Raw genomic sequence first — 24019 nt, forward strand, 5'->3', positions numbered from 1 at the left:
CAGGAGGTCAGAAATGTATTTTGGGCCTAAACCATTCAGTGCTTTATAAACCAGCAGCAGTATTTTGAAATATATTCTTTGACACACAGGAAGCCAGTGTGAAGACTTCAGAACAGGAGTGATGTGATCCACTTTCTTAGTGTCAGTGAGGACTCGAGCAGCGGCGTTCTGAATCAGCTGCAGCTTTCTAATAGATGTTTTAGTGAGACCTGCAAAGACACCATTACAGTAGTCCAGTCTACTGAAGATAAAAGCATGGACAAGTTTTTCCAAATCCTGCTGTGACATTAGTCTTTTAATCCTAGATATGTTCTTTAGGTGAGAGTAGGCTGATTTAGTAACTGTTTTAATGTGACTGTTGAAACTCAGGTCAGAGTCCATGACTACACCTAGATTTCTGGCTTTATCTGTTGGTTTGAACATTGCAGACTGAAGCTCAGCGCTAACTTTTATACGTTCTGCCTTGGCTCCAAAGACCATTACCTCAGTTTTGTCTTTGTTTAATTGGAGAAAGTTCTGACACATCCAGTCATTGATTTGTTCAATGCACTTACTCAGTGTTTTAACTGGAGAATAGTCTCCTGGTGAAATGGTTATGTAAATGTGTGTGTCATCCGCATAGCTATGGTAACTTATTTTGTTGTTCTTCATTATCTGAGCCAGTGGTAGCATGTAGATGTTAAAGAGAAGAGGCTCCAAGATGGAGCCTTGAGGAACCCCACATGTCATATTTGTCAACTCAGATTTGTATTTACCTACAGAAATGAAGTTGTTTCTGTCCTTTAAGTAGGATTCAAACCAATTTAGAACTGTTTCTAAACAGAAGTGAAACAATATAACCTTATTATGCTAATTTCCAAGTTCATATTTGTATTTTAAGCCTCTACTGTGACACGTTTACATGCTTTAATGTTCAAAAATGTCACAGTTTCCTACCCTTCATGAGTTCGTAGGCTCTGGACACGTCGTACTTCCTGGCGCGGATGAAGCGGAGCAGCATCTCGTCCGGTTTCTCCCCAAACGTGTCCTGCACGCCCTTAGCCAGGTCGTCCCCTCCATCAGCCTTCTCCTTTATGATCTCTCGCAGTTCCTTCACTGCTGACACTTTCTTCTCATCTGTCTCGCTCAGCTCGTCCTTGGCCTGCAGGGGGAGCCACAGTAGACTGTTAGCTCAGAGCTAAACTGTATCTTTGTTTCATACAGTTTAGTGTTAGGGTTTTACTGTTTATTAATGTTGCGAGTACGCACAGTTTGACAATGCTTTGTTTCAATTTGGTTTAATCTGACCTTTTTATTTCCCTGATATTCAGTCTAACCGTGCTTTTGATTGCTCGCGATCTAACTAGCGTAGCCAGCCTTTTACCCTCTGACTGAAGAATACAATATTTAGCCTACCCTGTGATTTGAGTTTGCTTTAAAACTGTTTTAGTGTTGTTTATTAATGCCAGATTATACCTTTGTGCTGTTGAAAATGCAGCATTGTTTTATACTTACAACATTTAAAATCAAATCAACTGTAGTTTAGTTTAGATTAACACGAGGGAAAGTAATGCAGATGGGTTTGTACAGGTGAAACACTGTTACTACAGGAATACAACATTTTGTGAATAAATGTAAGGGTAAACGCAAAGCCTGGCTCTTTTCAGCTAATTTTCTTTTCACTAATCTCTCACTTTGAAAAGAACTAGCTTTGCTTTCTGTATTGATCCTATTATTAGATATAGTTCAATACATCATGAGTAATATATTGAAGTATTGTGATTAAACTCTTAAAGCTGAACTATGTTTTGTGTTCTGATGTTATGGAGTGTTCACCTTCTGCTTGGTGTGGTCCGGCAGGCTGGCGCAGGGTCCGAACACCGGCCCGTGGTCCTTGACGGTGAGACGCTCCAGCTTGGCCCGGAGAGCCTGCTCCTCCTCCGACACCATACGGTAAGTTCCACTCTGAAAAAGATGCAAAAGTATTGTCGTAAAGACTTTTGACTTAATATGTTCGAACAGTAAAGATGAGTTGAATAAAAGCCAATTTTTTTCTAGTCAATGACAACAACAAAAAGTGATAAGAAAGAAAAGAAATGTTGACAAATTAATTTGTTAAAAACTTTTACAGAAATGATTTTCTGTAACTAGGTCATTTTTTATTTGATTTTGTTCACATTAGTAAGACTATCTATTCCAGTGTTCATTGTATTTATTTGACTGGCTTCGATACAGCTTGGTTTTGCACTTCATGACCTTAATGATATATCTTTTTTAATTGTTGAATTGATTTGAACCTCTTTGATGTGGTTGCTTCAAACACACACACACACACACACACACACACACACACACACACACACACACACACACACACACACACACACACACACACACACACACACACACACACACACAGACATATCAGAACTTGATATTCACCAAAAAGTACGGAGGCAAGTTGCAATATAAGTGCTTCATAGTAAGGAGTGGAACAAAACTATTTCTGTCTTTGCAAACTAACAGATCATTGATGTCAGAGCACCGAATCCAATGACTATCAATAATGACAACAATTGTCTCTGCTCAGCAGGCTGTTGCACTTTTGTCCACACCTGAATAAGTTATTTCCACAGTGGATAGTTGATCATAGCAGGAGAAGCACAGGTGTTATTAATAACATTAATAATGGATGCTGGGCCAAATCCAGGGCCCTGCTATTATGGATACTCACTCATGGGGATAGCTTATGTCCCACTGACTGCTAGTAAATCTGGATATCTAAGCTTGTATCTATCGTTGCATTTCATTCTGGATAGAAGCCAAAGACGTTATATAATTCCCTCACAAGACTTTAGTTGTGCCATGTGAGGTTTGAAACACATCTTATCCACGTGAGACACAAATGCCTTTCCACCAGTGTTGCAGGAACAACAATCAATAGACCGCAGTGTTTATTAATCTCCCTCACAAGGCTCCAGTAAAGCCTGTAAAACATGGTAATGGCTACTAGTAGAGATTAGCGGCTAAGGCTACACTAGCTGTGGACGGCATCCACGACAATGGCCTTTGGTGTTGAGAAATGTTGAGCCGCAGCTGACTGAGTCCATGTTGCAGGGAGATTAATACATTTTTCTTTTGGAGCATTACTCAATTTTAGCTCAGTAAATGATCAGCATTGATTAGTTTTCTTGGGGCAAAATAAGCAAGTAAACTCAAAGTGGAAATACTCACAACCACAGCCATGTCTTCTGCTCTTTATGTCAGCTTTGTTCTGTCTGTAAGAAATAGAAAAGGAGGTAAAAATACAAAAACAATTGACACATTGTTCTGCACTGTAATCCCTCTTCATCTCACCCTCTCTGCTGTCACAAGGTACCTTGACTTGGAGCCTATATTTAGCTCTCGTTCATTCCTGGATGAATTATCAGGAGATTTAGGGTCGACAATTTCATAATCAACAGGCTCTCAGTTGTTGTCAAAGCTTAATCTCTTAATACACATTCTGTATGGCCTTCATTGTTGAGAAATTCAGTTTGTATTATTTGTAAAACCAACCTATGTGAAGATTAAAAGTAAAACAGTCTCACAGTGTGTAGTAGCACATGCCTCCTGCTGTTTTAATATGAATCAATTGATTGTTTTACAGACTTTGTATCTGCATCTATTATAACAATTAATTAATTACATGTCACTTGTTAGACGCTTTTATCCAAAGCGACTTACATACTCAGTACTGTGGGCAATCCCCACAGGAGCAATTTGGGGTGAAGTGTCTCAGGGACACAACGACATGCTGACTGCAGTGGGACTCGAACTTGCTATCCTCTGATTCGAAGATCAGCGCACTAGCCCACTACGCCACACGCCATATTAATCACTTCTCAAGTAAAAATACAACCTCTAGCTCTCTGTAGGATGTGTGATGGTACATGTGATTTCTTAACTCACGAAACAAGCAATATGAAGACATTACCTTGGGCTTTTAGCAATTGTGATGGACGTGTTTGAATATTTCTCTACACTAAATGTGTCATTTCACAGACCACACTTTTACAATAACCAGCAGTTTAATAGTGATGAAATAGTCTTTAGTTGCAGCCCTTATTTAATACTTCAACTGAGTGGAAAAAAGTAAATTTGTATGGCTGCAACTTCAATTTCAAAGCCTTTTGCATATTTTTTCACACGTTCCCCTGTAAACAAGCATTAACGGCTGTTTAAAATAAATTACTACTCCATTTATTTGGATTCAGAAGACTAAAAGACCTTCCACCTGCTGTTTTGTCTCACTGCAGCACATTTCAAAGGACAGAATACAAGTGTGTCCGACAGGCATTTTACCCAGATCTGCAGAACTACGAGTGATTGTGGTTCACAGAATGAACCTCATCAGTAAGTCCCATGATGCATCTGCGCAGTCTTATAATAGTCTTCACTTAATATTATCTAGCCCTCAAATACCTCAAGATCCAAGAAGAAAAGTGTGTTAGGGAGTTAAAGGCAGCCTTTTTTTTAACTTCATGCCACTTTATAAGACAACAATGTCAAAATCACTGCAGAGTTACTACAGAGGAGTATTGAACAACTTCAGAGTTTCACAACATCCGAGGAGGAGAAGAGAAGTGAAGCAGCACATCACGGAGAGGACTTACCTGAGGCAGATGTGAGGTTGCTGGCGAGGGCTCGTCTGTGTGGAGCGAGCTGCACGGCTCCTATGATTTGTAGTGCTGGGATTAGTCGCGTCACGCCAGATTACATCCGACTTTTTTTGTTTCCAATCAACATAAAAGTGGCAGAGGGTGGGAGGAAGTGATGGGGAGAGTGTTGGGCCAATAGTGGAGGGTGTCTGGTGATAAAAGGCAGGGCCAGTGCACTTTTCATATGATGTAATTTTAAATACACTACTTTAGGTAAGAGCTGTGGAGGGATTTGGTTGCATTCCAAGGAGACTTGAGTAAAAAGAGTGACCATTGTGACTGCCGACTCGCAGTTTGATTTGGTGAGAGAAGAGAGGTGTTCAAAATGTCTGTTTCACATGTTTAGAGAAATTATATTCAATGCAGTCTGTTTGTGAAATGTTTAATGGGACCAGTAACAGCAACAACAACTATTGGGCTTCCTAGAATGAGCATCCAAAAACGGCTGGGATTTAGATAAAGATAAAGGTCTCTTTGTGTGACTTAAAAAGATGTTTTTCACTTTTTTATTTATTCTCATTTCACCCATATCACAAGGGTTTGGTATTTGCCTTAAGCGCATTCATAGCTGTAAAAGTGAACCCCAAACTATCCAGAACTCCATGTGTTGGGTTCTCACGTAAACATTTTATCAGCATTAGGAGCTGAGAGTAAAGGTTTATATAACGTGATCAGTTCTGTGAGCACTCCATCTAATCGGACACATCTAGATGAATCTCTAGTGATTGAGCCACAGAGAGGTGTGTTAAAAGAAATGAACAAAGACCCACTGGACAGTAAACATAGCCTTTGAGTGAAAAAGTCTTATCAATCACTCCTAAACATTTGTTTTATATTCATATATTCATATTCTGAATCAAACTTGATTTTTATTTATTTTTATTTTATCCGTTTATGTTGTTTTATCCGTAAAGGACTTCGTGGTTTCAAATCAACTTTGTGCACGTATTTAGTAATCCCCAAACACACTCATGATGTCGAGGTGCCACTGATCCACTGAACAAATTCAACTCATGAGAGAAACATGTTGTTTAAGCTTGCACAGAACAATCTCACACAATTGTTTGAGTCTTCGAGTGAAGATGATGCATCACTCGTTGTTTATTTATAACAACATGTATTGTGGGTTTGTATACTGTACTTTAAAGACCCCATAAATACAAATAAAATATGCAAGAGAATGACAAAAGGATTGGTTTGTCCATCCTGGCCGACTAAAAGAAAGAGGATGAGCTTCCTGTAGATAGGAAGAGTACAATTGCAACAGAAACACAACCATTTTTAGTTACAGATGATTTTAAACAAATGAAAACATTGTTATTAAAATATATTCCACTACAGTTCATAGAGCTCTCTAAATCCTACACTCTGGATCTTTAATTCTTCTTTGCATCAAATACTTTTGATTGACCTGAACTGGGAACGCCACAACCAAATGTCGAGCATGCCAAACATCAAGACCACCAGAACAGTCTTGATTTTATTATTTGATAAAAACATACTTGACATATACCTCTGTCCAGTGTTGGAGTTTCTACGATCTGAGTTTCGGATTAGCTGAAAAGAGAACAGGAAGCTTGTTTACAAGTTAACCATGGTATCAGTACCCTTAATGGATGATCAGAAAATAACAAACAAAATCTATCCTGTGGTTGGTTGTATGTCGACCATCTTCCTCTCTCTGACCCTAACACTAACATCACCAACACACGCTTTTCTTCTGATGCAACAATGAAGGCGCAAGCAGTCGAAGCAGTAATCTGAAAATCAGGCCTGATATAATAAAGCGATTTGGGAACACATTTGATGGATTGGGCCCAAACAAAGCTCCTCTGTGTTCGCTCCCTATAGCCTGAGCTGGGGGGCCGAGTTCAGGCTTTGTGTGTTCATGGGTTTGAATGACAAAGCTATTTAGAGCCACGTGGCAAAACAAAATGTACAGCTCCACCTGCAGCACGCTTTGTTTTATATTTAAATCACATATTAAATACAATATATCACCCAGAGTGACTCAGAGCTTTACTAACCCACATAAGGCTCTGCAGAAATTCAGCTCAATGACTCTCATGAATGTCAGTATCTATCGATGGGAATGCTGGGAAAGATTAAAAGATAAACATAATGAAAGTGGAAATCCGGATTTACATATCTTCCAGCTTTCTTGGGTTAGCCAACAGTCAGTGCAGTGTGCTTTGTAACGTATTTGGACATTTAATTAATATCAGATCTTGATTCCGTTTTTTAGCTAGTGGAGCCTCGCAGATGGGCGTGCTGCAGCGGCCCCCTCAGCACCCCCTCCTTCCCGCGTCCATTCGCGATGTCTCGCTGTCTCGCAGACCCCACGCAGCAAGCAGGAAATTAACCCAGCTCACACTGACCGCTCCTCACAGCACAGTTGGCGGCTCGCGCAACGTCCCGCCAACACGGCGCCCAGACCCCACGCAGCATTCTCATCTGTTTGTCCTTACTGGTGTCCTTTTCTGGTTGCTAACGCCATTGTAATACATAATCACTGATGTTCAGCTGTAACGGTGGTGGACTCATCAGAACATTGGGCGAGCTGACCAATCAGAGCACAGTATAGGACAGAGAGTACACATAGATGCTGTACTGAGATGCTGTACTGTATGAGAAACCAATGTGATTTTGGAAAATTGCACAATATAAATCTATTCTAGTAGACCTCAACAATGGAATTATGATCAGTCGAAATGGCCATGACATGGGACCTTTAACATATACGTTAATATGCGCTTCCTGCTAACTATGCTGCTTTAATTGCTAACATGTCACTGGATCAAGAGGTAAGACTGTGACGACATAGTTGGAATTGTTCCTCTGTAATTCGTGTCACATGCAACAAGGCAATTCATCTCACAAACATAAAAGATAGCATTATATTTATACTATATATTAATTTGGATATGTACACTTTCTTTTGCTCTTTTTTGTTCTCCATCAACTGGGGTAATACGTCATTCTTTATAGCCACTATGGGCACCACCATGTTCACCAGCTAGTCTCTAACTACTGCTTAGTGTTGCAGGTAGTATGCATCTGTTTTGAAAACCTCTTCAGTGAGAGTGAACCAAAAATAAATTACCGACCTGAAAACCAAAACATTGAGCTAAAAGGAGTTTAAAAAGCTCAGGGAGGGTGAAGGTCTTCCTCTGCTTTCGCCCGATAGTTTGTGTGACATATTTGGTTGGATTCGGACATACTAACCAATGGTTGCAGCGGTAGCCCACCGCCACCCACCCCCATTTTCTGGGAGGTTATTGAGACTGGTGTCTTTGGTAAGAGCATAGATGGATACCACTTCTTTAAGTTTCATATCAAAAGGTAACAACAGAGAAGAGCGAACTATCCCTTTTAATGTTTCAGTTTTCCTTTTTGTCACATTCACTCATAAGTAGAAATACTAGTACTAAGTCATGTTTCATAATAATAGATTGTAGGAAAATGGGAGTAATATAATATTTTTTTATCTAGCCAATCATACAAATCATATTAGAAAGTATTGCTATAAAGACAGAAGAAGTTTCCATTTTCTTCACTACAGAAACATATCTATATAAGATCTCCTGAAGGATAAATACATTGAACCTCTTTTAGTTCTGGAGGTAAAGATAAGCTTCCTTTATACTTTAAATAGGACATTTTAAACAAGACATCTCTTGTGCTGGAGGGTAGGTGAAAGATATGGGTTAAAATACTGTGGTAGTACTCACTCCTGTACAGCAGGTGGCGGTATACATCGTGACGCTCTTTACGCTACGCCGCTTATTTCAAGAGAAGAAGAAAAAGCAACATGTCCAGACATCGTTCAGACTGTACACGTGCTACCTCAAAAGGTAATGTAAATGATTATATAACATAAAAATGTCATGTTGTAACACTATTCTTGTGATTTGAGTCAACTAGTTAACCTCTTACATTAATCTTACGTGACATGAATCGAGGTTTATCGTCTTGTTGTTTGACGTGGCGTAAGCTATGCAGAATGACACCAAACTCTGTCGATTTATAGTTGGTTTGAGCTACCAACAAATATGAACACAGCATAAAACACACTTCCCTGCTTATTCTTAATCTCTATTGGGTCAGTGGTCAATTCGGCTTTATTACTACTCATTAAGCAGGTCTCTGTAAATGGTAATAAGCTTTTAAAAAACATGGTCACATGTTGATCGCTGCTGCCCATCGTGGTCGGGCTGTGGAGAAGCATTTGTAGTAAACATGTGGTGGATGGTACTTACAGTTTTACTAGTTTGGTGTATGCTAAGTGTACAACTGTCTTAGTTGTACCCTAACCATGTGTTGTTGTCCATTATCTCCAGCGAAATAATACTCCTCCACATTCACCACACTTTCATACTTAACTTTGCTAGAGTTGTTTGTATTGATTATCTTATTCGTCAGTTAAATTCATGAGCCAATGCAAAATAAAATTAGTCTTATCACTCCATATTTGGCCTTTTGTAATTTGTTCCTGTCAATCACCTGCCCCTCAAGTCAGATATCTATTAATGGCCACATCTTCCAAATCTCATGAGAACTGAATGTAACACAAAGGAGTTTTAAAACATGAATCTGTATTGTAATTAATCTCATTGTGAGTCTGTTTTATTCATAAGTAAGTAATATACACTGTTGTATCCTGTCCTCACAAGATAATAATAGTGTTGTGTTTTTACTTCTTCAGAAAATGACTGTAAGGACGGCTCGATTTGTTGAAGATGGCGCAGTCTTCCGAAAAGAATAAAGGGGCCTCACAGGGGCTTTTCAGCAATTACAGATATTTGTGTAAAAAATCCCTGCTGCTTCGTGCCATGGACAATGCAAGAGCCAGGAAAACATGGCAGCAGAATTTAATAGCTGCTAACGTGAAGAGGAAAGCAATGGAGAACCAAACCGAACACACACCGGACGACTCAGATAAACTGCTTAAAAAAACTAAATCAACCAATGCAAACCAGGAAAATCAAAGCACTCTGGACTCTGAAAACAAGAGCGCTGCTGCATCTGAAGCTGGCCTCTCCGAGCACAACAATGTGGACAAATCCCTTAGAGACAGCTGGGAGGTGGACAGTGGTTTCTCCTCTGAAGCGAGTCCTCCAGCCAGCGGACGAAGCTCACCTTGCCTCGGATCCGGCTCCACCACAGTAGTGGCGTTGGACTGTGAGATGGTCGGAACCGGGCCCGGCGGGCGCTGCAGTGCGCTGGCCCGCTGCAGCGTCCTGGACTATCACGGGAACGTGTTGTATGATAAATATGTGCGACCGTGTCATCCCGTCACAGACTACAGGACGCGCTGGAGCGGCATCCGGAGGCATCACCTGTACAACGCCGTGCCTTTCAATCAGGCCAGGGAGGAGGTGAGGCCTTCTTTACTTTTAGATCTGAGAACTAGTGGTGTATTCCCTAAGTGTCTCCTCAGAACAGTTCACCCTTTTTGTAATCCATAAAACTGGCATCCAACAGGTGACTTAAATACAACTAAACCACACCCATGTGAAAATTGCCGGAAGCAGTGGCACAATAAGCATTTTGGCTCCTACACTTGTGATACTAAGGATATAATTAATAGGTCACCTTAGGCAGTGAGTAAACATGTATACAAGGTTGGGTAAAGTGCTCAGGTTATTGACTGGGAAAGCTTTTAATGGAATCAAATCAAGTTTTATTTATATAGCACATTTATAAACGATTTTTTGTTGAGCCAAAGTGCTGTACATATAATAAAAAGAGCCTACAGTAGAGACACTTTACAGCAAATACAACAGCACGGATTGTTCAGAATATCAGAATGAGAAAAACGACACCCTCTGTCCTTAGACCCTCTGTCCTTAGACCCTCACATCGTACAAGGAAACACTTCCAGAGAAAACCCACAGTTTAAAGGGAACATGGGAGAAACCTCAGGGAGAGCAACAGAGGAGGGATCCCTCTCCCAGGACGGACAGACGTGCAATAGATGCCGTGTGTGAATCGAAGAGATAATACATTTTACAGCATACAGACCGAATGTTAGGAAATGCATGTGTCTGTAATAAGAAGATGAATCCACGAGGATGTCAGCTACTATCCTGTGGAAGCCATCAGGGAAGCAGCATGACGAGACCCGAGGCAGGACCGCAGAGACAGGTTCAGCCACGACCCGAAGTCCACGACTTAATCCAGAACTCAGGATAGAGGATCCAAGACACAGGACTACAGCAAGAGGATCAGCCTCAACTCCGGATCCCGGCGTAGATATAGATACAAAACAAGAAGAAAGATTTGGCCGGGTTAATCGGAACAAGAGAATACACAGACTCAGACAGAGAGGGAGAAGGTCATTGGATAAAAGTTATTCTTGATAACCCTCTAGAAAGATCTCATGAACTTCCCCACTCAATCTATCAAGACCCGAGCAGTTCTATTAGATATAGGATAAGAAACAGAGATAGGGAGCACAACAACCTATCTCTTCGTCAGATGCACTCCCCCGCTTAAGGTAAATAATGATCTTCCTTTCCACTTGCTTCTCTCTTGTAGATCCTCAGTATTCTTGAGGGCAAAGTGGTCGTCGGCCACGCCATCTACAACGACTTTGAGGTGTTGGATACGGTCCTCCCAGGTCACATGGTTAGAGACACGTGCACGACGCGCTACCTTAGCCGGCTGGCCGGATTCCCTCGAGAACGCTGCTCTTCCCTCAAAATCTTGGCCAGTAAACTGCTAGACCGGAAGATACAGGTGAGCATTTTCAGACTTAATGTGCTCTAAATATATAAAAAGTTTGGCCCACTGTTTTGTCTATTCAAATTAGATTGTCCACATACTATACACTTACTGATAAAAAAGGTTTTAATTGAAAGTCCCAAAAGCTATCTCACAAGTCCTCATGAAACGATCCCTTTTGGAGAGGGTCAAAGCGGCAGCTAATTTGGTTTCTGTTCAAAACCTGTTAGAAGGACACCTAAACTAAGTTGAGAAAAACTGTGACCGCCTTTTGTTTGATTTGGAGAGTAGGAGACATTGCAGATTTTTTTAATAGTTACTTCTTAGAGAAAATGGACGATACTACGTTATGGTTTTGTGATTTTAAAGTCTGTTTCCAGAATGAAAAGCTGTTTGCTCCGTTTTCTAATAATAATAATACGTTTATTTCACCTTTCACAGAAATATAATTCACAAGAAAGAACGAAAGTTAAAATTAAGACCCCAGAAACATGAATACAACATCAACATGAGGCAGAAACTTAAGGTTAACACAACCACGTGGAGTCCTGAGAGGAACACACATAAGAACAGAACACATCACACACAAGTAGAAGCAAAAGCCAATGTAAAAAGTAGGTCTTCAATGCTGACCCGGTGTGTCTCTCCTGTCCAGGTGGGGAAGCGGGGTCACTGCTCGGTGGAGGACGCGCTCGCCTCCCTCGACCTCTACAAGCTGGTGGAGGGCGAGTGGGAGCAGGAGCTGCAGAACAAGCTGAGAAGCGACGACGCTCCAATAGAACCCAGCTTCGCCGCCTCAAACCACTACATGAAGGACGAGTACTGGCCTGGTGATGTCATAGCTGACAGCCAATGAGGGGACAGTATTTATGACATGGGTAGTGGGACATACCTCAACAGATTACATTATATACGGTGGTGGACAGTCATCGGATCAGATTCAGATAACTATAAATAATGTGAATTATTTGCAGTAAATAAAGTCGGGATTCAAATTGATGCTAAATGGTTCTAAAAACTGAAAAGGATTAACTACATTTCTTTATCACCTGAATGAGAATGCTAACTTATGACTGTTAAACATGATTGAGGAGCAAGAGGAAGAGCATGTATTTGCTGTGCTATATTTACCATAGAGTTGTTTGTTGTGACAGGTTGAATGGTGTTTATTGGGGGACAAATGTTGGTACTCTTAAAGTTTGGGCTTATTAACTCATGATATGAAGAGTTTTAAAACAGTATTTGCTCTTACTTGAAATGTAACATTGAACTATTAATAAGACATGGAACTGACACATACTGCCAAAAGTATTTTTCAATTGAGCAGGTTTTTTTAAATTACTATTATCTTGAGAAGTTTGAAATGTGGTTCCAGTGAACAAGTTGCAGCTTTTTCAAAAGGAAATGTTTTACATGGTTAAAGGCAAAAGATTAACACATTTAAAAAAGTAGTCCTGTTTAAATTGTTGCAGTTACCTCCATGTACATGTGGCCTTAAAGGTTTTATATGTTACCAATTGTGAAATGTAATGATGTTACATCCTTACTTCTCACTGGTATTTGCTCTTAAATGTACCAATAAAAATGCACCCTGTTCAAGTTAAATGTTTGCTTTTAATGAGTGAATGTGACAACTCTATGGAAACTATAATATATAAATATATTGATATTGTTTGACTGATTTGGCGTGATTAATTCATTCTTTCTGATGTCCTAATTAAAGTAATTTATACACATTTTTAATCCACACAGTACTTTGCTTGCTTCCTATAAAGATATTTATATATATTTTAAAGGTGATAGAATAACGTTTTTTTTCTGCAGTAATTTATATTCATGGCAACAATTCCACATCCATAGGGAGAGATGTGCTGATTCCTAACCATGTTTAGTACCTGCAAATCCACAGCAATATGGTACCATGTAGAAAACATTATGAAGGCAATCAAATTAAGTGTATTAATGGTGTATTTTACAAATTTGAATTAGTATTTAAGTTCAAAGGTATAATGTCAAATACAGCCACGGATAAATTGAATAAATACATAATTACACAGTAGTTTTGTCATGAGAATTAAACCTTTGAATCTTTGACTTCAATCTTGTGTAATGAAAACCTTGGGTCACAGGTTCCTCAAACAATGCAATATAAATATATAGGAGAAATAAAACTAATTTTAACACCCGGCGTGAGCGGTTGATTTCATGTTCATATTTTTGAATAAAACAAAACAAATCAATAGATCTACTGCGCACCATTTCTGCGCACACAAGTGGTCACATGTGTTGCCATCTTCCACGCTACTTGCTACATCTGCGCATGCGCTCTGCTCATTGTTCCGTAGCACATTAGCTTGAGATTGCGGGAAGACAGACTGCTAGCGTTATTCATTCACGGGTTTCTCGACATTTCCTCTCACCATCCCCTTTCCTAAGAACATATATCCCGGTAGTACAGCGTCCTTTGTGCTACCCTCCCCTGAATCGGAGCTAAAGGGACCAGAGAGTGGTTTCCTTGTTAGTTTTTTTAATCTTTTTCTGCTGCAGGACGCACGCTGATGGCGGTCACTATCGAGGATCTCTATCGGAGCTACGGGGTCCTGGCTGACGCTAAGGACGACCTCAGCCAGGTAATTAACGCTTATAATGTGTGGTTTAAAACCTAGTTGAATTGATTTGTGTGTTGGTTCCTCACATTAGCTTATTTGACGTCAACTGTTCGCTGTAAGCTACATAACATTGTTGTGTGCGTGGTATGCTAACTGTGGCTAGGCTAACCTAGTGACCGTGCTAATGTCAATGGCGACCCTTTAGGATACAACTCGACTAATAGTAAATATTAACATTATATTTTATTCAAGATAGATAGATATATCCATTATTTATCCCAAGTTGGGAAATGGTTTTGTCACAGTAGCATTTTTTACAGTCATAGTACGATATTGCAACATTTCCTAAAAATAGAATACATTTAAATAAATATTAAAAACAAATAAACTATATATTCATAGTAGAAAATACATATTGAGAAGAGTATCTAAGAATACACATTATAGTCTTCTGAATATATGTAAATATTTGTTTTTATTGTATTTTAAGACATTTTTCAATTCTTGTATAACCACAATTATAATATTGTTTAACCAAACGTTGATTTAATTAACATTGAGCATATTTTAATTTACACTAAATCAGGGCATCTTTATTATGATGTTATATTGCATTTCCAGCAAGACAGTGAATCTGGATTTGTTACACCGAAACACTCCTGGGGAAATCATGTATTTCCATTCAAATATAAGTTGATTGTTATGCACGGATCAAATGGTTCCTATGTCAGTAGTCATGCAGGGTTCTGAAAGTTGGATTACTCTCTAAAACAGGCACGCAGGTTATTTGTTGTTTGTTTTGTGACTGTAATAGATCCAAAACTACCCTGCCTTTCTACGCATTAAAAACCTCTCCATTGTCTTGTAAGATATCTTCTAGTTATTGAACTGAGTGATAACCTTACCGAGCTATGGGTCTTTACTTTCACTTTGTAGTGTGCTCTATTAGATAGCCTGAAAAGAGACTGATTGAAAAACATTGGTCCAAATCGATGAGGCAGACGCTAAGATTTAGCAAATAGCATCTTTGTTATAAGTCTCTAGGTCCTCCTCATATGCCTTTTTCAAACTACACAGCCCCTGTTTGTAAATTTAAAAACAAAGTTACAGTCTCCCATTTAAAAACTGAATGCCACCACACGGGTTGTTTTTCAAAGAACTGTTGTCACGGGATTAGGAGGTCACAACTGCTAAAATATTTTGTCAAATGAAGCATAGATGCATCACGCTAAAGCAGACTGTCCTCAATCTGCTCTTTTTTTAAGAGTTTCAGGTTGCTCTCACCACACATTGGGGGTTTCTACATAACCCGGTGGGCTGATATACCCAAATATCATTGTCCTCATTAACACCCGCTGGTTTTGGGGTCAGCTGTATTCACTACAGTTACAGTTATACCTGGACTACAGTCACTATCTAGGAATTGGATCGTGTTATAACTGGAGTTTCATATGAATTGTAATGTTGTTATCCTGTACATGTTTATTGATGTCTTTTCCTCTGCAGCACAAAGATGCCTACCAAGTCATCTTGGATGGCGTGAAGGGCGGCCCGAAGGAAAAGCGCCTGGCTGCGCAGTTTATTCCCAAGTTCTTCAGCAGCTTTCCAGAACTGGCGGATTCAGCCATCAATGCCCAGCTCGATCTCTGTGAAGATGAGGATGTGTCGGTGAGTTTGTAAGAATCCCGTGTGCATGGGTACATAGTAAGCTAAGGTTTGTGTGTGCTTTCCTCCCTTAACTTCAGTATTTGTAGTCCCATTGTAATCCTCCCTGTGTTCTTGTCTTCGTCCAGATCCGACGACAGGCCATCAAGGAGCTTCCTCGTTTTGCGACTGGAGAAAACATCCTCAGAGTTGCTGATATTCTCACCCAGCTCCTTCAGACAGGTATGGATGCTTAATGCTAGACACTAAAGTTACTTTGATATCCTGTTTTTGGGTATTAGTTTTACATACAACCTTCCTCACAGTGAAAGTGTATACTATGTTGTTTAAATGCTCGGCTATGTTCTATTGTGGAGATCAGATTAGCCAATCAGATTAGCCAATCAGTCCAAACGGCAAACTGTGCTCTGATTGTCTAATATTAAATATACTTTTCCAAGAATAACTACTGAAGAATCCACCATATATTTGTTGTGTGCTTTCAGATGATACAGCAGAATTCAACCAAGTGACTGGATCACTTATTGCTATCTTCAAGATGGATGCTAAAGGTGAGTGTTGTTTTCATATTAATGCTCTTAAATGATTCAGTTCAGAGCCGTGCCTGAAGGCGACAGCTCTAATTATATCCCGTAGTAGGACTTCCTTCTACCCTTTTAAATATTTAGTTGTAACCCGTGATGTTGTTTTTTAAGTTGACTTGTTGGCCGTGTGAAACCAAATATATATTTTTGGCCTGTTTTAAGTCACTTTGTCATTCTATCCAGTAGATCTGCACGTTTGCTGGATCTAACTTCTTGTGTATGTCATCATTATTGCATCCTGGGTAATGCCATTGAGCTTGTCATTATTAAACTGCATTGACGCAACCCCTTCTCTCTGTTGTCCTCCAGGTACTCTTGGCGGTCTCTTCTCTCAGATCCTGCAGGGAGAGGACATCGTTCGGGAAAGGGCCATCAAGTTTCTGTCCACCAAACTGAAGACCCTGACAGAGGAGGTCATGACGAAGGAGGTGGAGGACTACGTCTTTGCAGAAACAAAGAAGGTTCTGGAGGACGTGACAGGGGAGGAGTTTGTCCTCTTGATGCGCGTGGTGTCCAACCTGCGGGTGCTGCAGACGGTGAACGGGCGGCAGCAGCTGGTGGAGCTGGTGGTGGAGCAGGCCTTCCTGGAGCAGGTGCTGAACACGGCCGACCCCGACCTCGTGGACCGCCTCCTGCAGTGCACCCGCCAGGCGCTGCCCCTCTTCTCCGTGAGTAACACACATTCACTTTACAGCCAACACTGTGTATTCTCAAAAAAGCTAATCGCCCAATCCCAAAGTTACTTCTTCAATTCGCCAAAGTCATTCAGTTTATCGAGAAGACCATGAAGCTCAAGATTGAGAAGTTTGCTTTGATTTAAAGCTTGAAATAATCGTGGTTTTCTCCTCCCCTGTAGAAAAACGTCCACTCGACACGTTTCATCACGTACTTCTGTGAACACGTGCTGCCCAACCTCAGCGCCCTGACGAGTCCCGTGCCGGAGCTGGACATCCAGCTGGAGGTGAGTTCCGGCTTCATATTTATTGAGACACGAGTCAAATGTAGGTAGACTTGTGAATTCCCGTAGTTATTTAAAATGTGTTTTATATATACCACTGATTAGACCAGGTTTCTACACATGTTGTTTTTTAATCTTTAGAACTGAATTGAGGGTTGCAATGCCAATTTGCTAATTCAAAAACATGACAATATGGAGTTTATTTAATTTACATTTTCATCAATTAAATCAAAGATGATATTGCATATTGAATTGCCAATGGCTCGATGCATTGCCATTTGAATTAAAGAGGGCAGAACAAACTAAATATGGCCACAGTTGTGTTGTGATATTGGGTGAGCGGTCGTAGTGAACAAAGTGCGCGTGGCAGCCACCTGTCGGAGGTGTCAGCCGCTGCATGTTGTTAATGGGTCATTAGCCCGCACCATACAACACTGTTTCTCATTAGCAGTGCACATTACACTGGGTGAGGGATCTGCTAAGCTATGTGTGTGTGTGTAGGTGCTGAAGCTGCTGGCTGAGATGAGTCCATACTGTGGAGACATGGATAAGCTGGAGCCCAACCTCAGCATGCTGTTCACCAAGCTGGTGGTGAGAGACCTGATGCTGTTACACGTGGAGGAACACAAGTGGAAACATCTCATCAAAACACACATCGGCTGTTTTTCACCACTGATCCATTACGAGCTGTTACTACTTTAAACATTTCCATTCGTATTGTTGCACATCCTCTTAAGTGCTGTCTGCTGTGGCCTACTAAGGATACATTTTCTTGCAATTTATTTGTACTTATTCACTTTCCTTGGTCATATTAATTAATCGAGGGCGCAGCACTGTATTTGATCTCTTTCACGTAGACGTATTTGTCTACCAAAAAGCTTAGGACTGGTCAGGTGTTACTTGAACTGTGAAAACAAATGTTTTAAAGGCAGTTTGAAACACTGATATCTCTTTGCTCCCGTTAACACGCGTGGACCCAGTTGTTTGACGATAAAGTAAACGAGACAAAGATAAGATGTTAAATGTATTGTTTGTCTGTGTAGGAGTTCATGCCTCTGCCACCAGATGAGGCGGAGAACGGGGAGAACTCAGCGATGGAGGAACCCAAACTGCAGTTCAGCTACGTGGAGTGTCTCCTCTTCGGCTTCCACCAACTCGGCAAGAAGCTGCCCGACTTCCTCATCGAAAAAGTGGACGCCGATAGCCTCAAAGACTTCAAGATCAGGTGAGGGAGTGGGGCCACATCATGAAATCACATCACATCTGGGGGGCGGTGGTGGCGAAGTCGATAGGGACTTGGCTTGGCAACTGGAAGGTCACCAGTTCAAGTCCCGGCAAGACCAAGTGCTACCGAGGTGTCCCTGAGCAAGGCACCGTTCCCCACACTGCTCCCCGGGCGCCGTTCAAAATGGCAGCCCACTGCTCCTAACACTAGGATGGGTCAAATGCAGAGAAACAATTTCCCCACGAGGATTAATAAAGTATATCAAATCAAATCCCCGAAACAGCTCCAAGGGTTTAATTAGTAAAGAAAACTGAGATCTGGATATTCTGAGCATGCCCAGCGCGTTTGTGTTCTTACGGCTGTGCTTTTTGTTCGACAGGTTACAGTACTTTGCCAGAGGCCTGCAGGTTTACATCCGACAGCTGCGAGTAGCACTGCAAGGAAAGACGGGAGACGCTCTGAAGACCGACGAGGTAACGACCGATTTTTTTTTTTTTTTACTTATCTTTGATTGCTTTGGCTGGGTGGAAACCTAATAGAGAGGCGAAGTCCCGCCCATCTACTTCCGCCCCATGGGACCTTAATTCGGAAAAAGTATGTATTGAAGTCAATGGAGAGGGAAAGATTATCTTACGATCCCGTTTGAATTGTGCCACGAATTACACATTTGATGTTTGTCAAGTATACCTTGTGTTGGTGTACCTTGCATAACGGCATGAATCCGTATGGCACAATACAACTCGGTACATTTTTGGTCATTACATCAATTTTATACCCACACTACCTTTGCGATCGCCGTATTGGGCACCCCATGTCTAGATGTACTGACTTTTGCTTTCAAATATATCAGACTAACTTATCTTCTCTCTCATCAGAACAAAATGAAGGTGGTGGCCCTCAAGATCACGAACAACATAAACGTCCTCATCAAGGTAAGCTATTTTCAGGTGTGGCAGTGTAACACTCGGCTTCAACATGTTCCAAATCAACATTTCTTTATCTTGCTTGCACTAAATATCTTGTTTTTCTGCCCAGGATCTCTTCCACAACCCTCCATCATTCAAGAGCTCAGTCACTCTGTCCTGGAAACCGGTGCAGAAGTCGGAGGCAGCGGCGTGAGTCTACCTTTCTTCAGCATCAGAAAGCCAAACACGGTTTCAGTTCCTTGTTGCCTCGTTTGCTCGTCATCAACTTCAACTTCCTGTCTTTTGTTTTTTTCCAGGCCGAAGCGCCCCTCAGGAGAGGAGTTGGGCCCCGGCGGCAGCACAAAGAAGCAGATCTCTCCTCTGCCCCGGAGGGACGCGCGGCAGATCTACAACCCCCCCAGCGGCAAGTACAGCGCCACCATTGGCAATTTTACTAATGGTGAGGAGCACTCTGTGGCACTTGGATATTTGTGTTTTAGTAATCACTGGTTCAGCATGTTCACTCTTTATGTTCACCTGCACATTGGGTTATTTCACTCTTACCTTTTGACCTAATACTGCTACAGGAACTCTTTCTCAGTAGCCGCGTTCACACCGCGTACTTTGCAGTACTTCGTACAGGCACTTATTACCCCAGGGCACTAAGTACCAATCGCGTTCGCACCGGAGTACTTTTCACTGAGGAAAGATTACGCAAATGAGCTGCTGACGTCACTTCGTCTTCTGCTCTGGGTTTACTGGCAGGCTGCAAACAACTTCACGGCGTGTACTGCCACCCGAAGTCCCCGGGCGGAAATCCCCGGAGTTGGGGACTGGCTTCAAAGTAAATCAACAGAACGCTAGGGGTGTAACGGTTCACAAACATTTCGGTTCGGTACGTACCTCGGTTTTTAGGTCACGGTTCGGTTCGGTACGTTTTCGGTACAGCAGAAAAAATTATCAGAAAATATATATATTTTTTTATTATTATTAAACTGTGAATAATCTATTCACTCAAATAAATACACAATATAATAAAATGAACATTAAGGTGCAGCATTTCGATGAACTGAAATAATCTGTATTTGAACTGTACTAGCACCTAAGCAGCCAGTTTGACATTAGGACTTGTCATTGTATTCTCATGTTGTTTTAAAGAAAGATGAGCTTGTCCACATTGCTTGCACTAGCAATGTCTCCTGCCGTGGAGAACACCCTCTCTAGGGACAGAGGTAGCAGATACAGCCAGGTAGCGCTTTGCTAAGATGGCAACATAAGGATATTTGGCGTGTGTAATTGACCATGATCAAAATCGATTATTCGGCAGCGCTGGCGAATAATAATCGATTATTGCCTTTTCAAATGAGTGTGCAAGTTTGATGTATTGCCAGCCGCGTAACCAATTTTAGTTGAACAATGCCGACCAACAGCTTTGGTTCGGTCCACCTGTCTTTGTCCGTCATCCTTGTGTAACTGCGAAACCAAAATGTTCCCAAAGCGGAGACTTCAATGATGCTGGAGGATTTTCGAGCTCAACTTTATCTGCGTTCGCCATTTCGACAGTTCCTCAAATGACTGACTACATTTGAACGCATCCCTCTGACCAGCTCGTCCAATGAAATGACTTGCTCGCTCTATAATGCGTTGAACCCAATGTGAGCAAATTACTCTGAATGCTGCGACGCAGCACCTGAGATTACTTCCAAGAAGTTATTCACGTTTTCAAATTTTATTTTTTTTACGTTTAACGTTATATATATATATATACCGAATAATTTCGGTACGTGTACCGTTAAACCCCTACAGAACGCCGACACCTCCTCATACCACCGCTCCCATGTTTACTTTTGTGTTGCCATAAGTTAGTCTCTCTCCGTTGGTGCGTAGGGCTAATGCTAATAATGCTAATGCCACAAATAAAATGGCGGCTTCACAAAACTTGTGTTGAGTTTTACGGGGCGTGGTTTGCAATTCGCCCAGCCAATCAGAACTGGGGCACTTTTTCTCCCCAGGATAGTACCACCTCTCTAGCAGGCACTAAACATGGGGGTAAATTTCCCGGCACTAAGTTCTCTTTTTGGTGTGAACGCAACATAAGGGGTACTAACAGAACTAAAGGGGAAAAGTACTCCGGTGTGAACGCGGCTATTGACTATCGGAGTTAGTTACAGGAAGTTTGATTTAGTTCTTCCTTGAAAAACTAGCACTTTCTGGAAGTTTGTGAAATATGTTTTTATTTATTCTACTATTTCAACAATTAGACAATTTTTACATCCGACAAACAAAATGAGTAGAAGCAGGAGGGCAGAAAGCACAGCTCACAGAGTAGCCCTCCTGTTAGTCATCCAGTTGCAGGAGAAAGACAGATGTTTTTCTGTATCTTGTTCTGTTGAGCTCTTTGGGCTGCATCTTTGCTTGAAAGGTGCTCAACAAAGTTATTAAACAGGGTTCCTGCGGGGTCTCAAATGTGATAATCAGAATTTAAGGCCTTAAAAAGGTCTTAAATATGCCCAAAAAAATAAGAAAGGTCTTAAATATGATTTAGGTCTTAAAAATGATGGGATTTGAAAGGTACTTCTGTGTTGCGATCGCTTCTAAAATGTGTTTTGGGGGAAATGTCCGGGCTGCAAAGTAACCAGTACGGTAAGAGCCCTTCAGTTCCCCCCAACAATCTGTATTGCCCCTTATTAGAGAACACCCAGCTAGTAACCTAGCAACCAAGCTTCAGCTAGCTGCAGTCAAACTCATGTATCTTCGAATCTACTTACAAATAAATATGGGGAAGTGTCAGTTCAACCGTATTTGGTTGGAAAACATCAAATGTAGTGCTTGGTTGAAACGAGTGGAGGGGAACGTGTTTGAAGCCCACTGCACCTTTTGCAAAATAAATGAGTGTTTGTTTTGCTAGTGCAGCGTTAGCTAGTGCAGCAGCTCCCGCAACAACACCGGGGGGCCTCCGGGTGACGTTAAAGGCCCTAAAGGCGGAGGTGCTGTGGACGCTAAATACCGTAGCTAAACACCAATCATACAACAGCATGAAGGCAGCAGAGCTCCGACTATAACTCTTGTCACACACACACACACACACACACACACACACACACACACACACACACACACACACACACACACACACACACACACACACTCTTTTTGGCTAACACAGTTCTGTGTACGGTTATGTTCAGTCATTGTTCTTATGTTGAACGTGAATACATTTACTTTGCAAGTAATTATGGGACGTATTTCTTCTTTCATAGCAATTTTCCTTCATACTTTCTTGCCGTGAAGAGTGGTCTTAAAAAGTCTTACATTTGAGTTGGTGAAACCGCCAGGAACCCTGTTAAAGACAAGACGTGTCCTTTAACAACGAAAAACAATCCATTTATTTTATAGAAAGTTCTTTGTTCTACAACTATGTATAACTTATTGCCTCGTATAGTTAACATTGCTCAGGCTGTTGTCGCATGTTGATACTGACCTGTTGTTTTTCGTTGTTGTAACCCCAGAGCAGCGCGGCGGCTTCAGGGGCCGAGGACGAGGCTTCAGAGGCAACAGGAGCCGAGGCCGGCCCTACTGAGACCCCCACCCCCACCACACACACACACAGTACATATTGCTCATTGAACTGCATCACATCAGGATCTTTTCCGCATCAAGACGGACTATTTGTCACTTCTGTTTTTGTTTTTTTTAAACTGGTCTCCACGTCTTTTTCACGTTCCAACTCGCACATCCAGTTTGTGTCGTTGTTTGATTGGGGTTCAGTTTCCAGTCTTCAGAATATCCCACATCAAGACTTTTTAACATTTACTCCCCATAATCCTCTTGGGCAATAGTTATAGTAAACCTAAATGTTTTCCCCCATTCATTTAAAAAAATAAATATTCTGTGTATTTTTGTGGAAGAAAAGACCGCCAAGTTGTATCTGATAAATATTTTTGTCGGCTTGTTGTAGGGAAAGTTAAAGATCCTCTTGTTTGAGATGTTGAATGCATTTTATTTCTACCTTTTTATTTAATCTTTTTTTTTTTATTAGATCTTAAGTTGAATTGGCTCACTATGCTACTTTGTATGAATCAATGAGGTTTCATTGGATTTTTATCATAAACTTGTATGGAAGTATAAACTTTTGTCCTCATTACTTGTGTTTTTAAGTCTGGTATCCAGACAACGATGCAACTCCACACACTTCTGCTGCTTCGAATGTACTTTCTGCATGTTTCAATCCTTTTCCAGACTTTATTTCCACCCATTCATTCTGACGATCTCATTCATCATATATTCTATCTGTCTTCCCTCTTGTTTCTGGTTTCCACATCTATCTCTACTGAAGCAGAGTGGGGAGACGGTAATTTTAGCCTATGATCTGGCATCTACATTCAGAAAACATGCATACACAGAAGTGCCTCCTCGGCAGTCTGCAGCAGCACTGCCTGGGTGTGGTTTAGCTTTGAATTAGAATCAGGGTGTCCATAATTAAACGGGCTATAAATAGTTGCTGCCATATTTAGAAAAATGTATTTGACACACTGGTGGTGGAGGATCTGCTTGCTCTGTCCTGTTTTTATAAACGCACGATAACTTCATGCTAAAATACTAAACACTGGAGTGAAGTGTACCGTAAACGTTTGGCTGGGTTTAATTTTGCCGTCATTTTCAATAGAT

General features: G+C 41.1%; 3 protein-coding genes across 4 annotated transcripts in view; 2 read left to right on the plus strand and 1 right to left on the minus strand.

Annotated features, from left to right (window-relative positions):
• Positions 1–4663, minus strand: part of rlbp1b (retinaldehyde binding protein 1b) — a 9751-nt gene extending 5088 nt beyond the window's left edge. Inside the window, exons 1-4 of the mRNA XM_034085938.1 lie at positions 4635–4663; positions 3214–3257; positions 1816–1944; positions 937–1141 (exon numbers count right to left, since the gene is read on the minus strand). Of these exons, the coding sequence (XP_033941829.1) occupies positions 937–1141; positions 1816–1944; positions 3214–3225 (346 nt within the window). The 5' untranslated portion in view covers positions 3226–3257; positions 4635–4663. The remainder of the gene's footprint in view (positions 1–936; positions 1142–1815; positions 1945–3213; positions 3258–4634) is intronic.
• A 3773-nt stretch (positions 4664–8436) lies between these two features.
• isg20 (interferon stimulated exonuclease gene) lies at positions 8437–13010 on the plus strand. Its single transcript, XM_034085019.1, has 4 exons — positions 8437–8533; positions 9385–10057; positions 11220–11420; positions 12061–13010. The coding sequence occupies exons 2-4, from the start codon at positions 9419–9421 to the stop codon at positions 12259–12261; spliced, it is 1041 nt and encodes a 346-aa protein (XP_033940910.1). The 5' UTR covers positions 8437–8533; positions 9385–9418; the 3' UTR covers positions 12262–13010.
• A 734-nt stretch (positions 13011–13744) lies between these two features.
• api5 (apoptosis inhibitor 5) lies at positions 13745–23480 on the plus strand. Of its 2 annotated transcripts, none has more exons than XM_034085698.1 (13): positions 13745–14035; positions 15521–15682; positions 15808–15901; positions 16165–16230; positions 16573–16931; positions 17120–17224; positions 17723–17812; positions 18265–18446; positions 18826–18919; positions 19322–19378; positions 19482–19561; positions 19669–19811; positions 22861–23480. In XM_034085698.1, the coding sequence occupies exons 1-13, from the start codon at positions 13964–13966 to the stop codon at positions 22929–22931; spliced, it is 1575 nt and encodes a 524-aa protein (XP_033941589.1). In that variant the 5' UTR covers positions 13745–13963; the 3' UTR covers positions 22932–23480. The 2 variants fall into 2 exon arrangements, with proteins under 2 accessions (XP_033941589.1, XP_033941590.1); XM_034085699.1 differs by having other exon boundaries at positions 19669–19775.
• Positions 23481–24019: the final 539 nt, after the last annotated feature.

Source organism: Pseudochaenichthys georgianus, chromosome 6 (genome assembly GCF_902827115.2).
Source record: "Pseudochaenichthys georgianus chromosome 6, fPseGeo1.2, whole genome shotgun sequence".
NCBI classification, from domain to species: domain Eukaryota; kingdom Metazoa; phylum Chordata; class Actinopteri; order Perciformes; family Channichthyidae; genus Pseudochaenichthys; species Pseudochaenichthys georgianus.

Excerpts from the sequence above, each read along its gene's own strand:
- isg20 (XM_034085019.1), top strand. The coding sequence starts at position 9,419 with ATGGCGCAGTCTTCCGAAAAGAATAAAGGGGCCTCACAGGGGCTTTTC. Across the intron at positions 10,058-11,219 it reads TCAATCAGGCCAGGGAGGAG|ATCCTCAGTATTCTTGAGGG; the intron begins GTGAGGCCTTCT and ends TCTCTCTTGTAG. Across the intron at positions 11,421-12,060 it reads TGCTAGACCGGAAGATACAG|GTGGGGAAGCGGGGTCACTG; the intron begins GTGAGCATTTTC and ends TCTCCTGTCCAG.
- api5 (XM_034085698.1), top strand. The coding sequence starts at position 13,964 with ATGGCGGTCACTATCGAGGATCTCTATCGGAGCTACGGGGTCCTGGCT. Across the intron at positions 16,231-16,572 it reads CTTCAAGATGGATGCTAAAG|GTACTCTTGGCGGTCTCTTC; the intron begins GTGAGTGTTGTT and ends GTTGTCCTCCAG. Across the intron at positions 17,813-18,264 it reads TGCTGTTCACCAAGCTGGTG|GAGTTCATGCCTCTGCCACC; the intron begins GTGAGAGACCTG and ends TTGTCTGTGTAG.